Below are 23,796 nucleotides of genomic sequence, written 5' to 3'. Positions count from 1 at the left end.
AATCGGTTAGGTCCGGGGTCGATCTTTAACTAGGCTCAGGGCGCCGCCCGGGCTGTTTGCCTGTGGACTTCATTTCTGCCTTTTAGTTTTTTTCATTTGATCTCTTTCAGAACATACAGGTCCCGCCTTTGTCAGCCGTAAGGAGGTCAAGTGCCCTGCAATTCTGGGCTGCCACCTGGGCAACTGAGGTGATCTGTCGTTGTAAGGAAGCCAGGGATTCTGCCGAAGCTTCGATTGCTACCTGTAATCGGGCCGTAAGGTCTTGAGAGGATCGGACAGAATGAGTTAAGGCTCCAGTTCCAAGGCCAGAGGCCACAAGGGATGCAGCTAAAGAGACTCCAATCATTAGCGGAAGGAATACTGCCCTTGCCTGGAGGGGGTGGGCAAGGGACAGAAGAGAGGATAGCTCGGCTTCACTGCACAGGGTGAGGCTGGGGACTAGGGAGATGGGAACGCATAGGGTAGTGTTGGAAGCCTTGAGAGTTTTTGACAGGGTGAAGTTGCACCAAAAATACCTGCCTTGGGGGCCAGTGAGATTTGGAGGCGCCGATCCTGTCCGGTTGCACCAGGAAGCATTAGGGGTGGAGTAGCAAAAGGGGAGTTGTTGTTTAAGTGGGTCTTGGAACAAAAGAACTTCCCCCAGGGTTTGGCCAGGAAGGGGAAAGGAGGGGTTAGGTTAGAGGAGTAAAAAGGGCTAGGTAAAGGTACCGCAACCAGTGGGGGCTTATTCAATGCTGCACACAAGAAACAACGGGAGATGTTGTGCACCCCGGCCATATGTACTACCTGGGCCCCTTCTCTGACTAGGGTTAGCCAAGAAAAAGGGTTACCGCTGCCCTGAGGCTCGTTGTCTGAGTTGGCTGTGTTGTCTGGGTTGGCTAGAGCTGAGATGACCTCTTCTTGTTGTTTGATGTCAGAAGCCAGGCTGACGAGGCTGCTTGTGACCCTGACATAGGCTCTATAAATCTTGAATCGGGTTACGGGATAAGACTTGTAGCCGTGCCGGTAAAGGCAAGCCTCAATACCTGATGCCCACCGTGGGTCCTACGGGTCAGGAATGGTAAGGAAAAATGTAGGCACTTCTCCTTGTCCATATGATCTGTCTAACCGAACTGTTGATGCCGGTTGCTGCCACTTGGTGTATGACATGTTGAGGTAAGTAAAATGCATGTTACAATAATGATATGGACACCCGCCGTTGGTTTCTACCCAGTAATTGAGACAGTTATATTCTACCTGATCATAGAGAAAGCATATGACTGAGTTCCACCAGTCAGGGCAACTGTTAAAGGTGGAGAAGTTAAAGGTAACTTGACTCTGGCACGCTTGGGGCCGGCAGTCAACTGTGGCTAAGATGTGGGAACTTAAGCGAATGCTTTGGGTCCAGGTCTCCGACAGATAGAATCTCCAGCGGAATGGGTTGATGGGGGGAGTTCGGGCAGGAGTCTTACCTAGGCTCAGGAGAACTGGATAGCTGAGGAAAGTTAGGCAGAGGGTTGTTACTGGCACGCGTAAGTCATAGTTTAGTGGGGCAACAGCCTGAGCCATCCACCTGGAATCATGCTGGGTGGGTGCTTTTTTCAGCTGGGACAGATGATACCAGGAGGGAAGGCCGAGGAGCTTGGCAGCAATGGGCGTGGTAAAGATTACGGTATATGGTCCTTACCACTGGGGAGATAAGGCTCGGGGCTGCAGCTGCTTGACCAGTACCAGATCTCCTGGTGCTACAATGGCAGGATTTTTAGGGTTTAGGGAAGCGGGTGTGGGGAGACACCTGTCCGCGTGTTTTCTTAGAAGCTTCCAAAGGCGGGTTAAGTAAGGGAGGTAGGAGGGAGCCCATGGAGCTGCCCTGAGACAAGTAAGAGCCAAGGGAAGGAGAATTATCCACAAGAGGCGGGTTTCTAGAGAGAGTTTGGTTAGATGCAGTTTAAGGAGGCCGTTTGCGCCTTCTACCTTACCAGATGACTGCGGATGGTAGGGAATGTGGAGCTTCCAGGTAATCTGGAGTGCGGCTGCCACCTGCTGGGTGAGTTTGGAAATGAAAGCTGGACCATTGATTGGATGGTTCGGGGGAGACCGAACCTGGGGACGATGTGCTCTAGGAAAATAGTTGCCGCGACTTCTGCAGTCTCTCAAGTGGTGGGGAAAGCCTCAATCTATCCTGAGAAGGTGTCAACTAAGGTCAGCAGGTAGTGAAATTTTTTATGTCGGGGCATGTGGGTAAAATCAAGTTGCCAATCTTCTCCTGGCTGGTGGCCTCTTAGCTGATGAGTAGGCCCTGGGTGTCTGAGCCTACCTTGGGGGTTAGTGGCCGAACAGGTGGCACATTGCTGATGTACTTTCTTAATTTGGGCCTGCAGTGAGGGAAGGTGAAAGATGGGTTCTAGGAAGTTATACATAGCCTTGGGTCCTATGTGGAGATGTATGTCGGTCAGTATATGTACTGCCTAAGTCTGAGGGAGCACTATTTGGCTGTCAATGAACACCCACCCATCCTTGTTTCGGGTAACACTGGGGTGGGCCATCAGGCTTTGAAGTTCCTGGGAAGAGTAGTCAGGGGAATATGTGGGGGAAAGAAAGAGTAAAGGCGCTCGGGGAGGGGAGGAACTGAGGGCAGTGGCCCATGCAGTGGAGTCAGCTAGGCTGTTACCTTGCGACACAGGGTCCTTAGAATGCTGGTGGCTTTTGCAGTGGATGATGGCTACTTCTTTGGGGGCCTGGAGAGCATCAAGCAACCTCTTTATATGTGGTCCATTGACTACTGGCGTCCCTTTGGTGGTAAGAAACCTGCGCTCTTGCCAGAGAATAGAGTGAGTATGTGCAATAAGGTAAGCATATTTAGAGTCTGTATAGACATTAACCCTCTGCCCTTCGGAAAGAATAAGGCACGAGTAAGGGCAGTGAGGTCAGCCTTCTGGGAGCGCTTGCCCTAGAGGCAAGGGCCTGGTTTCAGCCGTTTGGGTTGCTGTTACGACAGTGTATGCTGCCTGTCAGCATCTATTGGGGGTTAAGACAGAATTCCCGTCTACGAACAGGGTACGGTCTGGGTGTTCTAATGGCTGTTCGGAAAGACCGAGGCGGACAGGTGGCAGGGTGGTGAGAACTTCTGGGCAGGAATGTGTGGGGGCGGAATCGTATCCTAGAGTGGGCAAGAGGGTAGCAGGATTTACAGGGGGTGAGGTGGTGAGAGTGATGTGAGGGTTTTCAATGAATAGCAGGTGAAACTGTTGAAGCCGGGACGGGATGAGATGGCTGAGACACTTGTGTGTGAAGAGATCTGACAGTTGGTGAGAAGAGTAGACTGTGAGAGGATGCCCTAGGGTAAGCTTGAGGGCCTGTTGGGTAAGTTCTGTGGCAGCCGCCAGGTCTCGCAGACAAGGTTGCCAGCCCTGGACTGTGGGATCTAACTGCTTGGAGAGATAGGCCACAGCCTGGTATGTGGATCCAACCGGCTGGGCTAGGAGGCCAGTAGCTACCTTATGGCGCTCCTTGGTGAATAGATGAAAGGGCCAAAGGAGGTTGGGGAGAGAGAGAGCAGGGGCAGAAAGGAGACAGTCCTGAAGCTTCTTGAAAGAGTTGGCAACCAAAGAGGGGTCGGACAGCGGTCTGGTGGGTGTCTCCTTGGCAGCCTGGTAGAGGGGCTTGGCTAAGACCCCGAAGTTGGGAATCCAATGCCTGAAATACCCTACCAGTCCTAGGAAGGACAAGATCTCTTCCACATCCTGAGGAGGCTGGAGAGTTTTGATGAGGCTCATTCTATCTGCCGTGAGGCTTTTTGTAGTGGGTGTGAGGAGTATACCTAGGTAGGTGACAGTAGGGGTGCAAAGTTGAGCCTTAGCCAGGGTAACCCAATAACCTCGGTCGCCTAGAAAATTTGAAAGTGTAGCAGTGTCTGCAAGGGAGCACTCCCAGGAAGGACTACATAGTAATAGATCATCTACGTATTGTAGAAGGGTGCTATGGGTTAGGGGGCAGAGGAGGCTGTCCCGTGCCAGTGCCTGTCTGAAAAAAGGGGAGCTATCTCAGAACCTTTGAGGCAAGACAGTCCAGGTCAGCTGGGAAGAAACATGACTGTCTGGGTCCTCCCATGTGAAGGCAAACAGAAATTGGCAGTCTGGGTGTAGAGGGATGGTAAAGAAGGCATCCTTCAGGTCAAGGACAGTGAAGTGAGTGGTGTCAGGGGGAATGCACGAGAGGAGTGTATATGGATTAGGAACAACTGGAAAGGTAGGGACTAGTGCCTCATTGATGAGGCGTATGTCCCGTACAAGGTGATAGGCCCCAGAGCTTTTCCATACAGGCGGGATAGGAGTATTACATGGTGAGTTGGCAGGAACTAGAATATGCTGCCAGAGCAGGCGTGTAATGATGGGTTTTAGTCCTTGTCAGTGTTCAAGGGAGATAGGGAACTGGGGTCTAGAGGGGAACTTGGAAGGGTCTTTTAGCCGGATGCGGACCGGAGTGTGGTGCTGGGCAGTGATCGGGGTGGAGGTGTCCCACACCTTAGGGTTAATGAGGACTGGAAATGGGAGTGGGGGGTCAGCCTGGCGGGGTTTGTCAGGTGAGAGAAGGGGGAAGAGGAACGTGAGGTGTGGGGAGGGGTTGGGTCGGAAGTGAACTGAGGCCCTTAGCTTGGAGAGGAGATCTCATCCTAACAAGGGGACTGGGCACGAAGGAATGATAAGAAATGAGTGCAAGAAGAGGGAGCCATCCAGGCGGCAAGACAGAGGAGGAGTCTGGTGGTAGGTGGAGGGAGTGCCGTCAATTCCCATGACTGTGACAGTGGAGGGGTGGCTGGGGCCACTGAAGGAAGGCAAAACAGAGTAGGTAGCCCCTGTGTCCATAAGGAAGGATATGGACTTACCCACTACCTGGAGCATAACCCTGGGCTCGGTGAGCGTGAGAGGGGTCCCCGAGTCTGGGCGTCTTCAATCTTCGTTGGTGTCAAGGAGCTGGAAGGCGCCTCCAATACCTGGAGGAGGGTCGTCATGTGGAGGCGCAGCGACCATCCTTAGGTCGGGGCAGTCTGACTTCCAGCGGCCCATCTGCTGACAGTTCGGACAGGGGCGAGTTGGCTCCTTTGGGTTAGGGCACTGCCTGGCCCAGTGGCCGTCGTTGCTGCACTTGAAGCAGGCAGCAGGTGGCGCTCGGGTAGTATCTCTTTTCTGGGAGCTCCTGGAGCCGTCCGGCCTCAGGGCTGCTACCAAGGCCTGGGTTTGGAGTTGTACCTTCTGTTTTAGCCTGGCCTGTCGTTGGGCCTCAGCTGTTTCCTCCCTGGAGTTGTAGACCTTGAAGGCCAGTTTGACTAAATCCTGGATGGGAGTTTGAGGGCCTTCCTCCGCCTTTTAAAATTTTTTTTGGATATCAGGGGCTGACTGAGAAATGAAATGAGGCCAAGACGGTTCCTCCTGCGGGGAGGCAGGGTCAAGGCGGGTGTACTGAATAAGTGCCTCAGTCAGCCAGTTAAGAAAAACGGCCGGATTTTCATCTGCACCTTGGACAACCTCTTTTAGTTTGTTAAAGTTGACTGATTTGTTAGAGGCTGCCTGCATGCCGGCAAGAAGGCACTGAACCATCATGTCTCGGTGGCAGCGACCTGCCTGCCCTACCTGGTAGTCCCCGTCGGGCTCAGCCGAGGGCACTGCCTCGGTGCCGACTGGCATGGGGGGGTCAGTTAAATAAACCTGGTTAGCGTGCTGCCTAGCTGCCGCTAGGATGCACTCCTGCTCCTCAGGAGACAGGGTTGAGGTCATAACGACATGGAGGTCATGCCAGGTGAGATCATATGCCTGGCATAGATACCTGAACTCTTTGATATAACAAGTAGGATTGGCTGAAGAGGAGCCTGCACGCTCCTCAACCTTAGACAAATCTGCCACTGAAAACGGCACATGGACCCGGACTACTCCTTCGGCGCCTGCCACCTCTCACAAGGGACACAGGAGGTCGGTCCTGGACCGAGTATGGGCTGAGACAGGCAAGGAAGGGGAGGAGGTGGAAGTAGGGGAGACAGAATCTGTCGGGTTTGGTAAGGGCACATGAGGGGTAGAAGGGAGGGGAGGCATTGACGAGGATGGGGATAATGGCGGGTCAGGGTAAGGAGGAGGTTGGGCAGAAGACTGGAGGGGTGGCCGGAATAGGGTGTCAGGAGGCTTAGAAAAAGAGGAGGAATCATCCCTCTCCTTGCTCGAGGGAAGAGACTTTGCGAGTAGGACCTGAGCTAACGAGCATTGGGCGCAGAGATCTGGGCGAGAACGCAAGTCCCAAAAGGCTTGAACATAGGGTATCTCGTGCCATTTGCCTAGTCTCTTGCAGAAGTTGGTCAGATCCGTGAGGATGTTAAAGTCTAGAGTGCCTTCTGCAGGCCACTGAGACTGATTATCCAGTTTATACTGCGGCCATGCTACTGTGCAGAAGAAAATGAACCACTTTTGTTTTATGTCTGGGCTGAGACTTAAAGTCTGTAGATTCGCCAAGAGGCACCCCAGAGGGGATTTTTGGTCTGGTTTGGACTGGGTAGTTCCCATGGTCCTAAGACAGGCAGTCCGGAGGCAATGGGAGCATCCTCCCACTGCCACACGGAGTGCGGGGTACGGTGGCTTCCGGGGAGGTTGGTTGTCTTCTTGTCCCCGGTGCCAAGGTCACAGTTGACCAGAGGGAGCCCCTGACGTGGCCACGCCTTTCGGACAGGGACTTCCCAGAGGGGGCCTACAGGACGGGGGAAAACTTACCCAGCAGTGATCAAACTGAGTCTTGGATTTGGTGAAACGGCTCCCGGCTCGGAAAGAAGGTCCTGGCTCGGGGAGAAGGGAGCCTGCCCGACCCGGCAGGGGTCTGGGGGAGGGGTCTCCTCCCAGGTTTCGGTAAACTGAGGCTGGAGCTGAACCGGGAACAAACACACAAGGCAAATGGCAGTGAGAATAGCCTTTATTAGGACTCGCAGGCGAGGTTCCTCAGTCCAACGGTGCGGGGCGAGGAAGGTGCGCTGAGCGAGGAGGGTAGGGGCTTTTTTATAGCTGGAGAGGTAGGGAAGCTAGTTGTACAAACAGGGCCTGGGGGCTCTTGAAGCTATTAGGGCAGGAGTCGAGTAAGGGTCATGAGGAAGGGGTCTTTGGAAATTGTTAACCGAAACTGCTGTTTACGAACTTGTGGAATGCAGGTGAGCTGGAGGTCATGGAGGAGTGTGGTTGCCCAGCCGGAACCTCTGATGTATGCAAGTCTGCGGGTGTGTTCAAAGAGGAAGGGAAGTCTCGAACAAAGGGCCTGCTACGCCGGGTGGCACCGCTATGTCAGGTCTAGATCCCTGCCTAACAAATAATGCCATTTATTGTGTATTTACTGTGTTTTTGGACACTATGCAGAGTTCATTCTTCACATTATGTAACTTTCCTCTAACAACTTTTTTTTTTTTTTTTTTGAGACGGAGTCTTGCTCTGTCGCCCGGGCTGGAGTGCAGTGGCCGGATCTCAGCTCACTGCAAGCTCCGCCTCCCGGGTTTATGCCATTCTCCTGCCTTAGCCTCCGGAGTAGCTGGGACTACAGGCGCCCACCACCTCGCCCGGCTATTTTTTTGTATTTTAGTAGAGACGAGGTTTCACCGTGTTAGCCAGGATGGTCTCGATCTCCTGACCTCGTGATCCGCCCATCTCGGCCTCCCAAAGTGCTGGGATTACAGGCTTGAGCCACCGCACCCGGCCTCCTCTAACAACTTTTTGAAGCAAGAACTCAGTGGTGAAAATACTGAGTTGCAGAGAGCTTAAATAAACTTGCCCTAGATCACAGGTTAGAGCCAAAATTTGGTTCCAGGAACTCTGATTCCAGAGCCAGTGGTCTCAGCCATTAAATGCAGTTCCCAAACTTGTCTGCTTCAAAAAATGCTGATGCCTGTGTCCGTTCCCCAGAGATTGTGACTAAATTGGTCTGAGATGTGGCCTGGGACTTGTAGTTTGTAAGAGATCTCCAGGTGATTCTAATCTGCGGACAAATTTGGAAACCACTGTAACACTGCTTTGCTTGGGACATTAGCTAACAACAGCTACCTGAGAGCTATTTCATCCTGCCAATTAATGAGATAACATCAAAAGTGTGTTTTCTAAAATAGAGTTAAAGCTTTACCTGTGGGAGAAATTATAGCACAAAAGAACAATAGCGAGTTATTCATTCACATTATCAGTACTTATAGATGGTCTTTTAGGACTGATTCAGTTTTTTACTGACTTCAACCTGTGTCAGGTCATAAAGCTGAAAGGCAAGGTTGGTAATACATAAAAAGCCTATAGAATAAGCGCTGCAACTTTCATGGGTGATAGCATGGCTGGCCACGAGGGGGATTTTTGTAGACTACTCTCCCTTTTACCTTAGGTCTTGAACAACAGAAAATATCTGAATTTAACAGTTCCATTAACTTTTTTGTTGAAATTCATAGTCTGCCTCCCACTGGAGCGTAAACTTTTTGAGACGAGAGACCTTCCTCATTTGTGTTCTGTCCATACTGGCACCATGCTTGCCTATAGGAGCCAAATCACAAGTTGGCTGAATAGTTAATTGTGTTTCCTATAGTGCTCTGTTTAAGCCATTGATACACTGAAGTTGTAACCAATAATTGTAACTACCATTCATCTACTATATGCAAGATTCTTTACATATATATGTAAGTGATATACATGTATACACTAATCTTGTTTTGTTTATCACTAATGCTTTCTTTTTTTTTTTCTTCTGAGATGGAGTTGTTTCACTCTTGTCACCCAGGCTGGAGTGCAGTGGCGTGATCTCAGCTCACTGCAACATCTGCCTCCCAGGTTCAAGCGATTCTCCTGCCTCAGCCTCCCGAGTAGCTGGGATTACAGGCATGCACCACTATGAGCGACTAATTTTTGTATTTTCAGTAGAGATGGGATTTCACCATGTTGGCTAGGCTGATCTCGAACTCCTGACCTCAGGTGATCTGCCTGCCTCGGCCTCCCAAAGTGCTGGGATTACAGGCCTGAGCCACTGTGCCCGGCTGTTTATCACTAATCTTTACACAGACCTATTAATCCTCCTATCTGAGAAGGGGGACCTAAATCCCTGAGAAATTACCCAAGATTGTACAGTGGAGTAAGCAACAAAACTGAGGTTTGAGCCATGTCTGTCTGATGCTGTAGCACACTCACTTTTCTTTACCAAAAACATTCTAGACTCTTGGATGGGATTAAAAACTCCTAAGAAAAGACTCTGGAGTAATCCATCATTATAAGGCCTATGGGATCACCTACATTTTCCACATTAAAATAAAAAACAAAACAGCTTCTAAACAAGATTTTTCATTAGCTTAACCATTTCTTCTGTTTTGAACATTTCAGTATTACCTAATTTCCCTCTGTTAAAGATACCACAATGAAGATTTTTCTGCATAAATCTTTGCCCACACTTGGAATTATTTCTTTAGGGTCCATTTCTATAAATAGAATTGGACTAAGGCATGTAAACATTACTGACTTACACTATCAAATTATTTTTCATAAAATATACTAATTTAGACTTTTACCAGCAGTGCACAAGAGGACTCATTTCATCCCTTCCAATATCTTTATACTTTGCAAAAAATTTTTGCCAATTTGCTAGTTTAAAGAAAAATCTCATTTTTTGCATTGTTTTGATTACAAGCAAGTTTGAGTGTTCTCTCTCTCTCTTTTTTTTTTTTTACCTTTCCTGTAGTGCTGATGAACTTTTACTTAACGTTTATTAGCCCTTTATATATCTTCATATGTGAATTCTGTTCTCATCCTTTGTCTATTTAATTTTGACACTTACCTTAGTGTTTTCTTATAATCTGTACATTTTTACTCTTCAAATGTTAAGACTATTAACCCTTTATTGTATTTATTGCCAAATATTCCTCCAAAGTTTTCTATCATCTTTAAGTTTTAATTTTTGACACAGAAATTTTAAGTATTTTAATCTATTTATATTGTCCTTTATATGTTTTGCCACCTTTAACTCTAGAAGATTAAAATCCAGGGATCAAGTAAATATTCTCTTATTTCCTCTAATTCAGTTTTTAAAATATTTAACTCCTTGATTTACCTGTGGTTTATTTTGGTACATAATATGATATATTTCAGTTGGCCATTTCCCCAAATATTTCTTTTTCTAACTCCTTTCTCTTTTAATTTCTGATGCTATCTTGATCATATTTTTGATTCCTGTTGAATCTAATTTTTGCTTTTACTTTTGTTTTCTTTTAGCAAATCCTGTTTCCTGTGACTTTGTAAGGAAATGGTAAGATGTAGTTATAGTACTGTTTTCACAGACCTAAACTAATAGGCCAGCCAATCTGGATGGGGCAGATTCATTTGATGTGGGTCTACCTTGGGGTTTTCAAAAAGGACATTCCTAGGCTTTCCCTTTGTCATAAGGCCCTTTTCTTTTCTTTCTTTCTTTCTTTCTTTTTTTTTTTTTTTTTTTTTTTGAGACACAGTCTCACTCTGTTCCCCAGACTGGAGTGCAGTGGCATCATCTCGGCTCACCGCAACCTCTGCCTCCCAGGTTCAAGTGATTCTCCTTCCTCAGCCCCCTGAGTAGCTGGGATTACAGGCATGCACCATCACGCCCAGCTAATTTTTGTATTTTTAGTAGAGACGGGGTTTCACCATGTTGGTCAGGCTGGTCTCAAACTCCTGACCTTGTGAACCATCTGCCTCAGCCTCCCAAAGTGTTGGGATTACAGGTGTGAGCCACCACGCCTGGCCCATAAGGCCCTTTTCTAATCACAGTTCCTATGGGAAGAGGAATGAAGGAAGACAGAATTACTAAGAAGTTACACTTCTGGTCCCAAGCATTTTGGATAAGAGATATTCATCCTATAGAATCATTAGGGAGAAATACGAAGGGTTCATATAAGTGAAAAGTAAATAATACCAGATTTTATTTGTATCTACTTTTTAAAGATGTAAAAACCATTCATATTTATTGTTACGATTAGCTCATTTATATGTATGGCTATATTTAGACTTATTAAACAGTGGAAAGAAGATTGAGATGTAGGAGAACACTCCTTTTTTTCTTTTTTTTTTTTTTTTTGAGACAGTCTCCTCTGTCGCCAGGCTGAGCATGGCACGATCTCGGCCCACTGCAACCTCCGACTCCCTTCAAATTTATTCTCCTGCCTCAGCCTCCTGAGTAGCTGGGATTACGGGCATGCACCACCACACTGGCTAATTTTGTACTTTTAGTAGAGATGGGTTCACTATGTGCCAGATGTCTCGATCTTCCTACCTTGGATCGACCGACCTCACCTCCAAAGTCTGGATACAGGGTAAGCCACCGTGCCTGGCTGGAGAACACTTCTATTCACTGAGTTTTTCACTTGTTTGCTAGGTACTTGATTCATTACTTAGTAGATCTGAACTTTTAAGCGATTTGGGATTCTGCATTGACAATCTCAAGTCACAGATTTTGTGAAGCTCCAGTTCAATGTATCCCAATCTTCCTTGCCTCTAATTCAAGTACGGTAGCTAATGACTTTTCAAGAAAGTGCCCTTTATGAAAAAAAGAAAAGAAAAATGTATATGTGTATATGTGCATATAATGCACAACAATAAATGCCTCCTGGAAACCAACGCTTACCCTTTGTTTGGCTAAGATACAGTTAGAAGAGGAGACAGAATACAGGTTGAGCATCCCTAATCTGAAAATCTAAAATCCCAAATGCTCCAAAAGCTGAAACTTTTTGAGCATGGACATGACACCACGAGTGGAAAATTTCACACATAAGTACTTACCACAAACTTTGTTTCACACACAAAATTATTTAAAATATTATATATATAATTACCTTCAGGCATGTGTGTAAGATGTATATAAAACATAAATGAATGTTGTATTTAGACTTGGGTCTCATCCCCAAGATACCTCATTATGTATATATAGATATTTCAAAATCTGAAAATATCCAAAATTCCAAATACTTCTAGTCCCAAGCATTTTGGATAAGAGATACTCATCCTATAAAATCATTAGGGAGAAACACCAAGGGTTCATATCAATGGTTCATGTAGATGAAAAGTAAATAATACCAGATTTTATTTTCATCCACTTTTTAAAGAAGTGGGTCAAAACCATTCATATTTATTGTTATTGTTTAGCTCATTTACATGTATGGTTATTATTTAGACTTATTTTGTATTTTATGTTTTAACATTTATTTTTAAAATTTTATTGTGAAGATAGATCTCACTGTGTTGCCCAGGCTGGTCCCAATTTCCTGACCTCAAGTGATCCTTCTAACTCAGCTTCCTGAAGTGCTGGCATTATAGGCGTGAACCACCACACCTGGCTGTATTTACCATGCTTTCCAGTTTTTTCCCCCCTTCCTTATTCAGGCAGCAAATACTACTACCTTATTTTTGTTTAATGGTTTTCAGTTAAAAAATAGGTTTTCTCATAAGAATTCTGAAAAGTAGATAGGACAGATATATCAACTAGATTTTACTGAGAGAAAATGAAATTCAGCAAAATTAAGTCACTTTCCCAAGGTTGTCAGGTGGCTGAGGAGTAGAGCAGGTAGAATTAACATCTACTGAATAGTACCAAGTATCCACTCAAAATACCACAGTACTTAAAATAAATAATGTATGCTGAGTGAACAGGCTTTCCTGTGACTGGATAGTATGTGTCTCGTAAAGTTTTATATTTAAAAAGGCTGTGAGGAGTGTGGTTTCAAAAAAGTTTTTCATTATTGTTATTTCTTACTGCTTCTTGTTTCTCTTTGCTCTGTTAATTTGGAGTCATGTGAGGAAATTGTGCCATCTCCATCTGCATTATCTATCCCTGTATCCTTTAAAAAGTTTGCTTTTATGCAAATATGCTGTGCCTAATTAGCCCGGTATGGTGTCCGTAGTCCCAGCTACTCAGGAGGCTGAGTTTGGGTAGTAGTCCGAGGCTGCAGGGAGCTGTGATCATGCCATTGCACTCCAGCCTGGGTAACATAGACCCTATCTCTAACAAAACAAATAAGCAAACAAAAAATGCTGAGAGGTTATACAAGTGTGCAATCTTGGGAGCTGCTGACTATTGAGTCCACTCTCCCCTGCTGCCTCCTGCCACAGTGCATCAGTCACCACTTAATTAGGAAGGCCATTTCTTCACATAATGCCTTGTATGTGCTGTGTCAGTGACTGAATCCTACCTGACACCAGGGCTAGGGCTTATTCTAAAAGAGTTTGGAGCCTATTAAAGAGCTCAGGCAAGTGTTAGGGGGATGCTTTTCCTTATCACCTCCCTCATTATACATTGAAGCATTTCCGTTGAGGAATTCTCCTGGCCTCTTGCCTCATTCTTTAGTTAGACTTTCCATGGAGTAGGAGTGACATCTGTTTGATAGGTTTGGGAGAGAGCATTGGTCCCTTCTAGGACCCTTTTTCTTTGGGGCCTGCCTGTCCACAGTGATCTGTAAGATGGTGCATCAATCTGTACAAGGATCTTTGTGATCTACTTTCTATCACATAGCAAGTTTAGCCCCTACAGGAGGAGGCCTGCAGCTTTGGGATGTCAGTTCAATTTGGGGGTGTCAGGGATCCAAACTACTCATTTCAATATGGTTTTGCCAATAACAGATAGTATTTTTATTCTATTTGTCTGACTCTTGTGCCTATTTTTCAGTTGGTTTCTAAAGATGGTAGACCAAAAGATTTGTTATGTATTGGGCCCTTCAGACTCCAACCAAGGCCATTACACAGTTGTAATATGAGTCTCCACAACATAGGTGGTATATTAGTCTGCATAGAATAGACAATGCTACATTAACAAACAAGATACAGAACTCTCAATGACTTAACACAATAAAAGTTTATTTCTCCCTCCTGCCAGAGTCTAGTGTGAATTGATTGGCCCTTCTAACCTTGTAGCTCTGCTATCTAGGATATGTGACTTCTAGGTCCCTGCAACAGGGAAAGAGAAAAGTGGAAGAGACACACTAGCTCATATGTGATACCCAGTACTCTTGCTGAAATTAGACGTGACAGTTATGTCACTCCAAACACTGCAAAGGAGGCTGAGAAACATAGGGGAACACATAGACACTTGGAGGACACAAACTCTCTCTGCTACAAGTGGATTAAGAAAAATTAGGGAAGGTTCAAGGGAGCAGAGTGAGGCACAGAGGGGGTTGAGTGGTACCAAAAGTGTATTTTGCCTATTTCATAGTTTTTCCAAAGCCAGATATTCTGTCTGAAATTTGTCTGTATAATCTCTTCAGAATCCAGTGCTACAAAGCCATCTACAAATGACCTTAATAGGCTGATTGAGGTTTTTCCTGTTAAAAAGTGCATTTTACCTCGGGTCTTCTGGAGACAATATGTTCATTGTTTGGTTGCATAATTTATTGTCTTAATTTTATTATGTGTTATATTAGTAATTCTAGAAGTGAGAATATTGGGTCCAAAGAATGTTTGGATACTTTGAGCCTTTCAGTACTCTTCAAATCATATCAAATATAGCATTGGTTTTTTTTTTTTTTTTTGAGACGGAGTCTTGCTCTGTCGCCCGGACTGGAGTGCAGTGGCCGGATCTCAGCTCACTGCAAGCTCCGCCTCCCGGGTTTACGCCATTCTCCTGCCTCAGCCTCCCGAGTAGCTGGGACTACAGGCGCCCGCCATCTCGCCCGGCTAGATTTTGTATTTTTTAGTAGAGACGGGGTTTCACCGTGTTAGCCAGGATGGTCTCGATCTCCTGACCTCGTGATCTGCCCGTCTCGGCCTCCCAAAGTGCTGGGATTACAGGCTTGAGCCACCGCGCCCGGCCGGCATTGGTTTTAATTCTTCTTTTTTTTCCCCCTCATATGGGATTTGTTTGAGTAGGAGTCATCTAATGTAACCATATTTCTTAAGCATTCTCTTTGAATTAATCAGCTGATATTTGTTAGTGTTTCTTCTAGGAAGAGAACCCCAAATCTTTCAAAGCCTAAAAAGCAATGGGGAACTCCAGACAGGTAAGGCAATATTATATGGCCTTGTTTGTGATGATTGTGTTTATTACATCAAATAGGTAAGTATTATTTATCCATCCACCTCTACTTAATTAGATCCTCTGAACCAATATTATCACCTCATTGTAGTCAGCATGTAAAAAGCTAACCCTTGGTCAGTGGTTCTTAAATTTGGCTGTACATTGGTATCACCTGGGGAACTTTAGTAATGACTGAGTGCTTTCCCCAAAAATCCTGATTTAGTCGATACGGGGTGTGCCATAGACTTTGGGAGTTAAAAGCTCCCCAGATGATTCTATAGGCAGACAGACTTGAGAACCACTGCTCAAGGGTGTGACTCCACACCCCTTTGAAACTTTTTGTGCATTCTCCAAGTCCAGCTTTGCTGCCTGTATCTCTAAGGCTGCTATCACTAATCTTGATACCTCTAAACCTCTTATTAGAGCACACCTGTCCTCTGGGTCTCCAGCAAGCTGGACCCTCAGTCCTTTCATGCTTGGCCAAGGGACTCCTCTTTTTCTTCTTTGGCTCCTAAGTCAAGCTTGAATATTTTTTGGATCTCCTACTGCTTTTTTTTTTGAGGCAGGGTCTCACTGCGTTGCTCAGGCTGGAGCGTAGTGGTGCAATCATGGCTCACTGCAGCCTTGACCTCCCAGGCTGAAGTGATTCTTCCACCTCAGCCTCCTGAGTATCTGGGACCACATGTGCCCAGCTAAAATTTTTTTTGGGAGTCAGGGGTCTCCCTATGTTTCCCAGGCTGGCCTCAAACTCCTGTGCTCAAGTGATACTCCCATCTTGGCCTCCCAAAGTGTTGGGATTACAGACGTGAGCCACCATGCCTGTCCTATTGCTTTTTAAACAAAGTTAATAGACTTTAATTTTTAGAGCAGTTTTGGGTTTACAGAAAAATTGAGCAGAAAGTACAGAGTTCCCATGTTTACCACCGTTCCCCCTAGTTTTCCCTACTACTAACATCTTGCTTTATTTTGGTACAATTGTTAAAATTGATGAGCCAATATTGATATATTGCTACTGATTAAAGTCTGTGGTTTACATTAAGGTTCACTTTTTGTGTTGTGCAGCTTTATGGGTTTGATAAATGCATAATGTATCCACCATTATAGTATCATACAGGATAGTTTCACGGCCCTAAAAATTACCTGTGTTCCAACTATTCGTTTCTTTTCATCTTTCCTCCCTTTCCAAACCCTTGGCCACTGCTAATCTATTTACTGTCTCTATAGTTTTGTCTTTTCTAGAAAGTCATATAGTTGGAAGTGTACAGTATGAAATCGTTCAGATTGGCTTCTTTTACTTAGTAATATGCATTTAAGATACCTCCATTTTTTTTTTTTTTTTTGGCTTGATAGCTCATTTCTTTTTAAGATTATATTCTATTGATGTGGTACTATTTAGTTGTATAGGTGTATCATATCCATATATACCATGGATATAGGTATATCCATTCATCTATTTAAGGGCATCCTGGTTGCTTCCAATATTTGGCAATTATGAATAAAGCTGCTATAAACATTCATGTGCAAGGTTTTTGGTACATATAAGTTTTTAGTAATTTGGGTAAATTGCTGCATAATATGGTAAGAGTATATTTAACTCTGTAAGAAACTGCTAAGCTCTTGTAAGATGACTGTACCATTTTGCATTTTCACAAGCAATGAAGGAGAGTTCCTGTCGCTCCACATCTTTGTCAGCATTTGGTGTTGTCAGTGTTTGGATTTTAGCCATTCTAATAGGTGTGTAGTGGTATCTCATTGTTTTAATTTGCAATTCTCTAATGAACTGATGTTGAGCATATTTGCTTATTTGTGTGAGGTGTTTGTTCAGATCTGCCCATTTTTGCTATTTGTTATTGTTGAGTTTTAAGTGTTCTTTGTATGCTTTGGATGCCACTCCTTTATCAGATATTAGTTTTGCAAATATTGTCTCTCAGTCTATAGTTTAGCTTTTCATTCTCTTAGCGGTGCGTTTCACAAAATAGAAATTTTAATTTTTATGAAGTTCAATTTACTGGTTTTTTCTTTTGTGAATCATGCTTTTGGTGTTGTTTCTAAACTCATTGCTAAACCCAAAGTTACCTGGATTTTCTCCTGTGTGTTTTTCTATAAAACTCCTGAAAGTTTTATATTTTTGTATTTTATGTTTACATCTAGACACATTTTGAGTTAATGTTTATGAAAAGTGCAAGGTCTGTGTCTAGATTATTTACTTTTGCATGTAGATGTCCAGTTGTTCCAGCACTATTTGTTGAAAAGACTATCATTTCCTTTTGTTTTTTGGAGATGGAATTTCACTCTTGTTGTTCAGGCTGGAGTGCAATGGCGCAATCTCGGCTCACTGCAACCTCTGCCTCCCGGGTTCAAGCGATTCTCCTGCCTCAGCCTCCCGAGTAGCTGGGATTACAGGCAGGCACCACCATGCCTGGCTAATTTTGTATTTTTAGTAGAGATGGGGTTTCTCCATGTTGGTTAGGGCTGGTCTCGAACTCCTGACCTCAGGTGATCTGCCCACCTCAGCCTCCCAGAGTGCTGGGATTACAGGTGTGAGCCACCACACCTGGGTGAGACTATCCTTTCTTGATCGGATTGCCTTCAGTCCGTTAGCTGTATTTGTGTGGATCTACTTATAGGATCTGTATTTTATCCCACTCATCTGTCTCTTCTTTCACCAATACCACACTGCCTCGATTACTATAGCTTTATAAGTCTTGAAGTAAGATAGTGTTAGTCCTCTGACTTTGTTCTTGAATATTATGTTGACTGTTCTGGGTCTTTTGTCTTTCTATATAAACTATAGAATCAGTTTGTCAATATCCATGAAGTAACTTGCTGGGATTTTTACTGGAATTGCTTTGAATGTATAAACCAAGTTGGGAATAATTGATATCTTAATATTGATTCTTCCTATCCATGAATATTGAATACCTATCAATATTTATAACTCCTTTTTGATTCTTTCATCAGAGTTTTGTAGCTTTCCTCTTGTAGATTTTATATGTATTTTGTTAGAATTATGCTTATGTATTCAATTTTTTCCACAATGCTAATGTAAATAGCATTCTGTTTTTTATTTCAAATTCCAATTGTTCCTTGTTAGCATATTAAAAAATCAGTAAACTTTTGTATATTAATGCTGCATCTTGCAACTTTGCTATACTCTGAAGACTAAGTTTTAAGAGGCTTAAAACTAAAAATATAGTATGCATTAAATTCTCTCTTACCCATGGATAGGAACACACACATATATATTGAGTAGAGGTATACACTGATAGGAGATACGTTAATGAATATTACTAGAACTGTCAAAATTTTGGATCACTCAACCCACCCTATTTGAAACCAATAGAAAAATTGGAGACATTATTTGATTAGGGAATAAAGTTTAGAAAAGTTAAGTAACTTACCCAATTCAACTTGGATTTGAATCTACATCCGTTGACCACAAAGCCCATTTCTTTCCATTATATCACCCTGTCTATTTTAGAAAGGCACAGTTCCTTTGATGGCATGGAATACCAGAGGCAAGAAGATAATTTGGGGCTATTGAAATAATGTAGGAGAGAAATAATGATAGCCTATCCGAAAACATTGGCCTTAAAAGTTGAGACAAAGGTTAGAGTCAAAACATAGATGGACAGGACCTAGAGACAAATGAATTGTAGAAGTCTGAGGAAGGAGTAAAATATGATTTCTAGTTTTGTGTCTTTAGAAATAAGGTAGAGAATACTATTATAACTGTGAGAGAAAATACAAGAGGGGGATAGGTTTAGGAGGCAGATACATTAGATCATGCAGATGATTTTGAGACATTCAATAAGTATCTGGAAATATGGATTTAGCACTCAGGAGACTACTTGAGAATAACTGGAGAGACTTATTCGGGAATTGTGTTTAGTACTAATAAAATAATATTGAGGATGGGCGCAGTGGCTCACGCCTGTAATCCCAGCACTCTGGGAGGTTGGGATGGGTGGATCACTTGAGGTCAAGAGTTTGAGAAAGCCTGGCTAACATGGCGAAACCCCATCTCTACTAAAAATACAAAAATTAGCCAGGTGTGGTGGCACGCACCTGTAATTCCAGCTACTTGAGATAGGTTGCAGCAGGAGGATTGCTTGAACCTGGGAGGTGGCAGTTGCAGTGAGCTGAGATTGCGCCACTGCAATCCAGCCTGGGTGACTGAGAGACTCCATCTCTAAATAATAATAATAATAACAATAATATTGAAGAGATTGGAAGCCTGGAGCACATGCCATTGTTTGAGTTGTGAAAGAAATGCTACCTAAAGAAACAGAGAGAGGCGAGGCATGGTGGCTCATGCCTGTAATTCCAGCACTTTGAGAGGCAAGGCGGGTGGATCACTTGAGGTCAGAAGTTTGAGACCAGCCTGGCCAACGTGATGAAACCCTGTCTCTAATAAAAATACAAAAATTAGCCAGGCATGGTGGCACGTACCTGTAGTCCCAACTATTTGAGAGGCTGAAGCAGAATCGCTTAAGCCTGGGAGGCTGAGGTTGCAGTGAGCTGAGATCATGTCACTGCACTCCAGCACAGGTGACAGAGGTGACAGAGGGAGACTGTCTCAAAAAAAAAAAAAAAAGAAAGAAACAAAAAAGAAACAGAGGAAGCTGCTAGAAGAGAACCAAGAAAGAGAGAGTCTCAAAGGCCAATGAAGAAAATTATTAAAAGAAAGATGGATTCTATGAGGAAACATTACAAGAATTTGTGGTTGGCTAGACTAGACTGGCAAAGAAAGTTTGAAGACTGATTTCTAAATTCAAAAAGTCCATAAAGCATTTTAAAGAGATAAAAGCTAAATAAGTATTTGTTATGATGGGAGAGATTATAAGAATTTCAGAACAGGCCGGGCACGGTGGCTCACGCCTGTAATCCCAGCACTTTGGGAGGCCGAGGTGGGCGGATCACAAGGTCAGGAGATCGAGACCACGGTGAAACCCCGTCTCTACTAAAAATACAAAAAATTAGTCGGGCATGGTGGTGGCGGCCTACCTCGGGGCTGAGGCAGGAGAATGGCGGAACCCGGGAGGCCGGAGGCTTGCCCAAGTGAGCTGAGATCCGGCACTGCACTCCAGCCCTGGGGGCGACAGAGTGAGACTCCGTCTCAAAAAAAAAAAAAAAAAAAAAAATTTCAGAACAGTACAACTCTGGAAATGGACTGATGAGAGCTGTTTTGTGTTTTCTAAATCTGGAAATCTGAAACAGACTAGAGTTTTAGCTGTACAGAATGGGGTGATTGAACACTGAACCCCCCAGAATCCTTCTAGTTCCATTATTCTAGAATTCTGTGGGTAATTGTGATGGTGTCAGACTTGTTTCTGTGTTTCATGGATCCATCAGACAGGTGTGGTATGGATAAAGATCCTATACTCTGTGGTCAAGTCCTAGATATGGACCATAGAAGATTACATTTTTATTTTCTTGATATTACTAGCCATGTAACTGCTAAACAGGTAATTTCTAAAATGCTGGCAGTACAGTGGTACATTATCTGTATACAATACGCTACTTTAGCCTGTTGGTTAGCCTCCCTGCTTCCTGATGAAGTTTACCTCCAAATTTTTCTTTTTTTCTTTCTTTTTGAGATGGAGTTTCCTCTCGTCACCCAGGCCGGAGTGCAGTAGTGCGTTCTTGGCTCACTGCAACCTCCACCTCTTAGTTTCAAGTGATTCTTCCGCCTCAGCCTCCTGAGTAGCTGGGATTACAGGCATCCACCATCATGCCCAGCTAATTTTTGTACTTTTGTAGAGACAGGGTTTTACCACATTGGCCAGGCTAGTCTCGAACTCCTGACCTCAGGTGATCCACCCGCCTCCGCCTCCCAAAGTGTTGGGATTACAGGCGTGAGCCACCACGCCCAGCCACCAAATTTTTCTTGACTGTGGAGTCTCTGCTCTTTCTCATCCCACTGGTCTTTTCCTTCTAACTTACTTTAAACCAAATATCCTGCTTTGTATATTATCCTCAATGCCTTCCTTCATACTCTGTTTTCTAGTTCTTGTGGCCAAAATTTTTGTTTTATTTTTTAAAAAATATATTGTGGGTACAGAGTAAGTTTATGTATTTACTTGTGGCCAAAATTTTTAAGCAGCTATAATCTCATGAGGGTTCAGTTCTTGGAGGGCATCATTCGGACCATATTTTATGCACTTAATTTCATTGTTGTTTCTAAGGTAATTTTTGCTCTGAATTTGAAACTGGGTGCAAACCCAATATATATATATACACATCACCTCAGCTTCCTAATCCCTGACTCTTCTAGCCTCTCTCCATCTGAGCTATTATATTTACCCCTATCCAAAGACATGTTTTTCACTCTGTTATAACCACTGATAATGGCCTGGCCAAATCCTATTGTCTTTTGATTTTTTTCAGAGCTCATCCTTTTATGATACCTAGGTTATATTTGATGCTTTTTAATATATTTTATTGTTGATCAAAATATATTTGGTTTGATATATTTTATGCATCCTTCTCTCAAACTCTTCCCCTCTTTGACTTCTATTACGTGGTTCTCTCACCTCTACCCACTACTTCTTTCTTTTTTTTGAGATGGAATCTCACTCTGTCACCCAGGCTGGAGTGGAGTGGTGTGATCTTGGCTCACTGCAGCCTCCACCTCCTGGGTTCAAGGGATTCTCCTGCTTCAGCCTCCCAAGTAGCCGGGATTATAGGCATGTGCCACCATGCCTGGCTAATTTTTGTATTTTTAGTAGAGAAAAGGTTTCACCATGTTGGCCAAGCTGGTCTCGAACTCCTGACCTCAGGTGATCTGCCCGCCTTGGCCTCCCAAAGTGCTGGGATTACAGGTGTGAGTCACTGCACCCAGCCTGCCCACTGCTTCTTTCTTTGGGAGCCTAGTTACTGTCTTCCCTATGTGGATCTCCCTCCTCTGGCCCTCTTCACTTGAGGCCTAAACATCAGCATTTGCTTTTTATTCTGCCTGTGGTTATTCTCTCCTCTCTAATATGTGTTGCATGTCACCATCAGGTGAGTCCCCAGTTTTCACCATTCATTCATTCATCGAACCACTATGTGATTTTTCTTGTAGTTTTTTTTTTTTTTTGACAGAGTCTCACTCTGCCACCCAGGCTGGAGTCAGTGGTACTATCTTGGCTAACTGTAACCTCCACCTCCCAGATTCAAGCAATTCTCCTGCCTCAGCCTCCCAAGTAACTGGGATTACAGGTGCATGCCACCATGCCCGGCTAATTTTTGTATTTTTAGTAGAGACGGGGTTTCACCATGTTGGCCAGGTTGGTCTTGAACTCCTGATCTCAAATAATCCACCTCCTTTGGCTTCCCCAAGTGCTGGGATTACAGGAGTGAGCCACTGCACCCGGCCTTTCTTGTGATTTTTAAAAAAATTTATCTCATATACAAGGAATTAGCATGGTTTCTTTCACTGGGTAGCTGCCTCACATAATCCATTCAAGGAAGATCACTTAGTCAATTTAACAAAACCGATATCCTTTGCATACTGACGGAAACATTGACAGTATGTATGGAGGCCATATTTCCACATCAGGCCGTGCTGGCTTGAACAGACTCGATGAGAGCAAGATCCCTGCCCAAATTTTTGCAGGTGGCTCCGGCAGAGTTTGATGAGACAAAAGGCCATCAAACAATATTGAGTACCACTTCTGTACAACACTAAACTATGCAAGGAAAAATCCCCAAAAGACTAAGACATGATCTGAAAGAATAGATAGGCTGGAGAGGCAGACACTCTTGACTTGATCAAGTTTGCGTTTAGAAAGATCACTCAGGCAGTGGTGTAGAGAAAGGCGTGGACATAATGGGAGTATGGACAAAAGAAGGAACAGTGGGGATGAGGAGAGATGGACAGATTTGAGCCATATTTAGAAAATGGATTGGGAGGTCGAGGCGGGAGGATCACGAGGTCAGGAGATCAAGACCATCCTGGCTAACACAGTGAAACCCCGTGTCTACTAAAAATACAAAAAAAATTAGCCGGGCATGGTGGCAGGCACCTGTAGTCCCAGCTACTCGGGAGGCTGAGGCAAGAGAATGACGTGAACCCAGGAAGCGGAACTTGCAGTGAGCCGAGACCGCGCCACTGCACTCCAGCCTGGGAGACAGAGCCAGACTCCATCTCAAAAAAAAAAAAAAGAAACAAAAAGAAAATGGAATCAGTAGAAGGTAGGGAGCAGGGATATTAATTATTGTTTCTAATAATAATTCCGACTGATGTTTACAGAGCAGAGAAAGAAACATTATATCTAAAAATATAAGCAAAGCTGAAAAAAGAAAACCAGGGGTCTTTTTAAAGGGTTGACTCAATCAGTTGGCCAAATTTAATTATGTGTGAAGTCATAACAAGTGTACGGAGGTTTTTTTTTTTTTTTTTTTTTTTTTTTGAGACAGGGTCTTGCTCTGTCACACTGGCTGGAGTGCAGTGGTTTGACTGATCTTGGCTTATTGCAGCCTCAACCTCTCAGGCTCAAGCAATCTTCCCACCTCAGCCTCCAAAGTAGTTGGGACTACAGATGCTGCCACCATTGCTGGCTAGTTTTTTGATATTTTTTTGTAGAGACTAGGTTTCACCATGTAGCCCAGGCTGGTCTCTAACTCCTGGGCTCAAGTGATCCTCCTTCCTCCTGCCTCAGCCTCTCGAAGTGCTGGGATTACAGGCGTGAGCTACCACGCCTGGCCTCTATCTTTTTCTTACTCCTCCATCTCAAGGCCTTCTCCTGCCCTCCTTACCCATTTCAGCAATGCTGCTTAATTACCTCCCAATGTGACATTCTACTTCCCCCTAAATATTCCTGG

General features: G+C 44.3%; 1 protein-coding gene across 2 annotated transcripts in view; it reads left to right on the top strand.

Annotated features, from left to right (window-relative positions):
• Window positions 1-23,796, top strand: part of SPMAP2L (sperm microtubule associated protein 2 like) — an 82,745-nt gene that overhangs the window by 18,105 nt on the left and 40,844 nt on the right. Inside the window, exons 2-3 of one of the 2 annotated variants that reach the window (XM_017849247.1) lie at window positions 10,230-10,263; window positions 14,918-14,971. In XM_017849247.1, the coding sequence (XP_017704736.1) occupies window positions 10,230-10,263; window positions 14,918-14,971 (88 nt within the window). Of the gene's footprint in view, window positions 1-10,229; window positions 10,264-14,905; window positions 14,972-23,796 lie in introns of both variants that reach the window. The other variant, XM_017849246.1, reaches the window with a different exon arrangement.

Source organism: Rhinopithecus bieti, unplaced genomic scaffold (assembly GCF_001698545.2).
Source record: "Rhinopithecus bieti isolate Rb0 unplaced genomic scaffold, ASM169854v2 scaffold_31527, whole genome shotgun sequence".
Classification (NCBI taxonomy): Eukaryota; Metazoa; Chordata; class Mammalia; order Primates; family Cercopithecidae; genus Rhinopithecus; species Rhinopithecus bieti.
The sequence above is the reverse complement of the archived record's forward strand: the minus strand, read 5'-3'. Positions and strand labels throughout refer to the sequence as shown.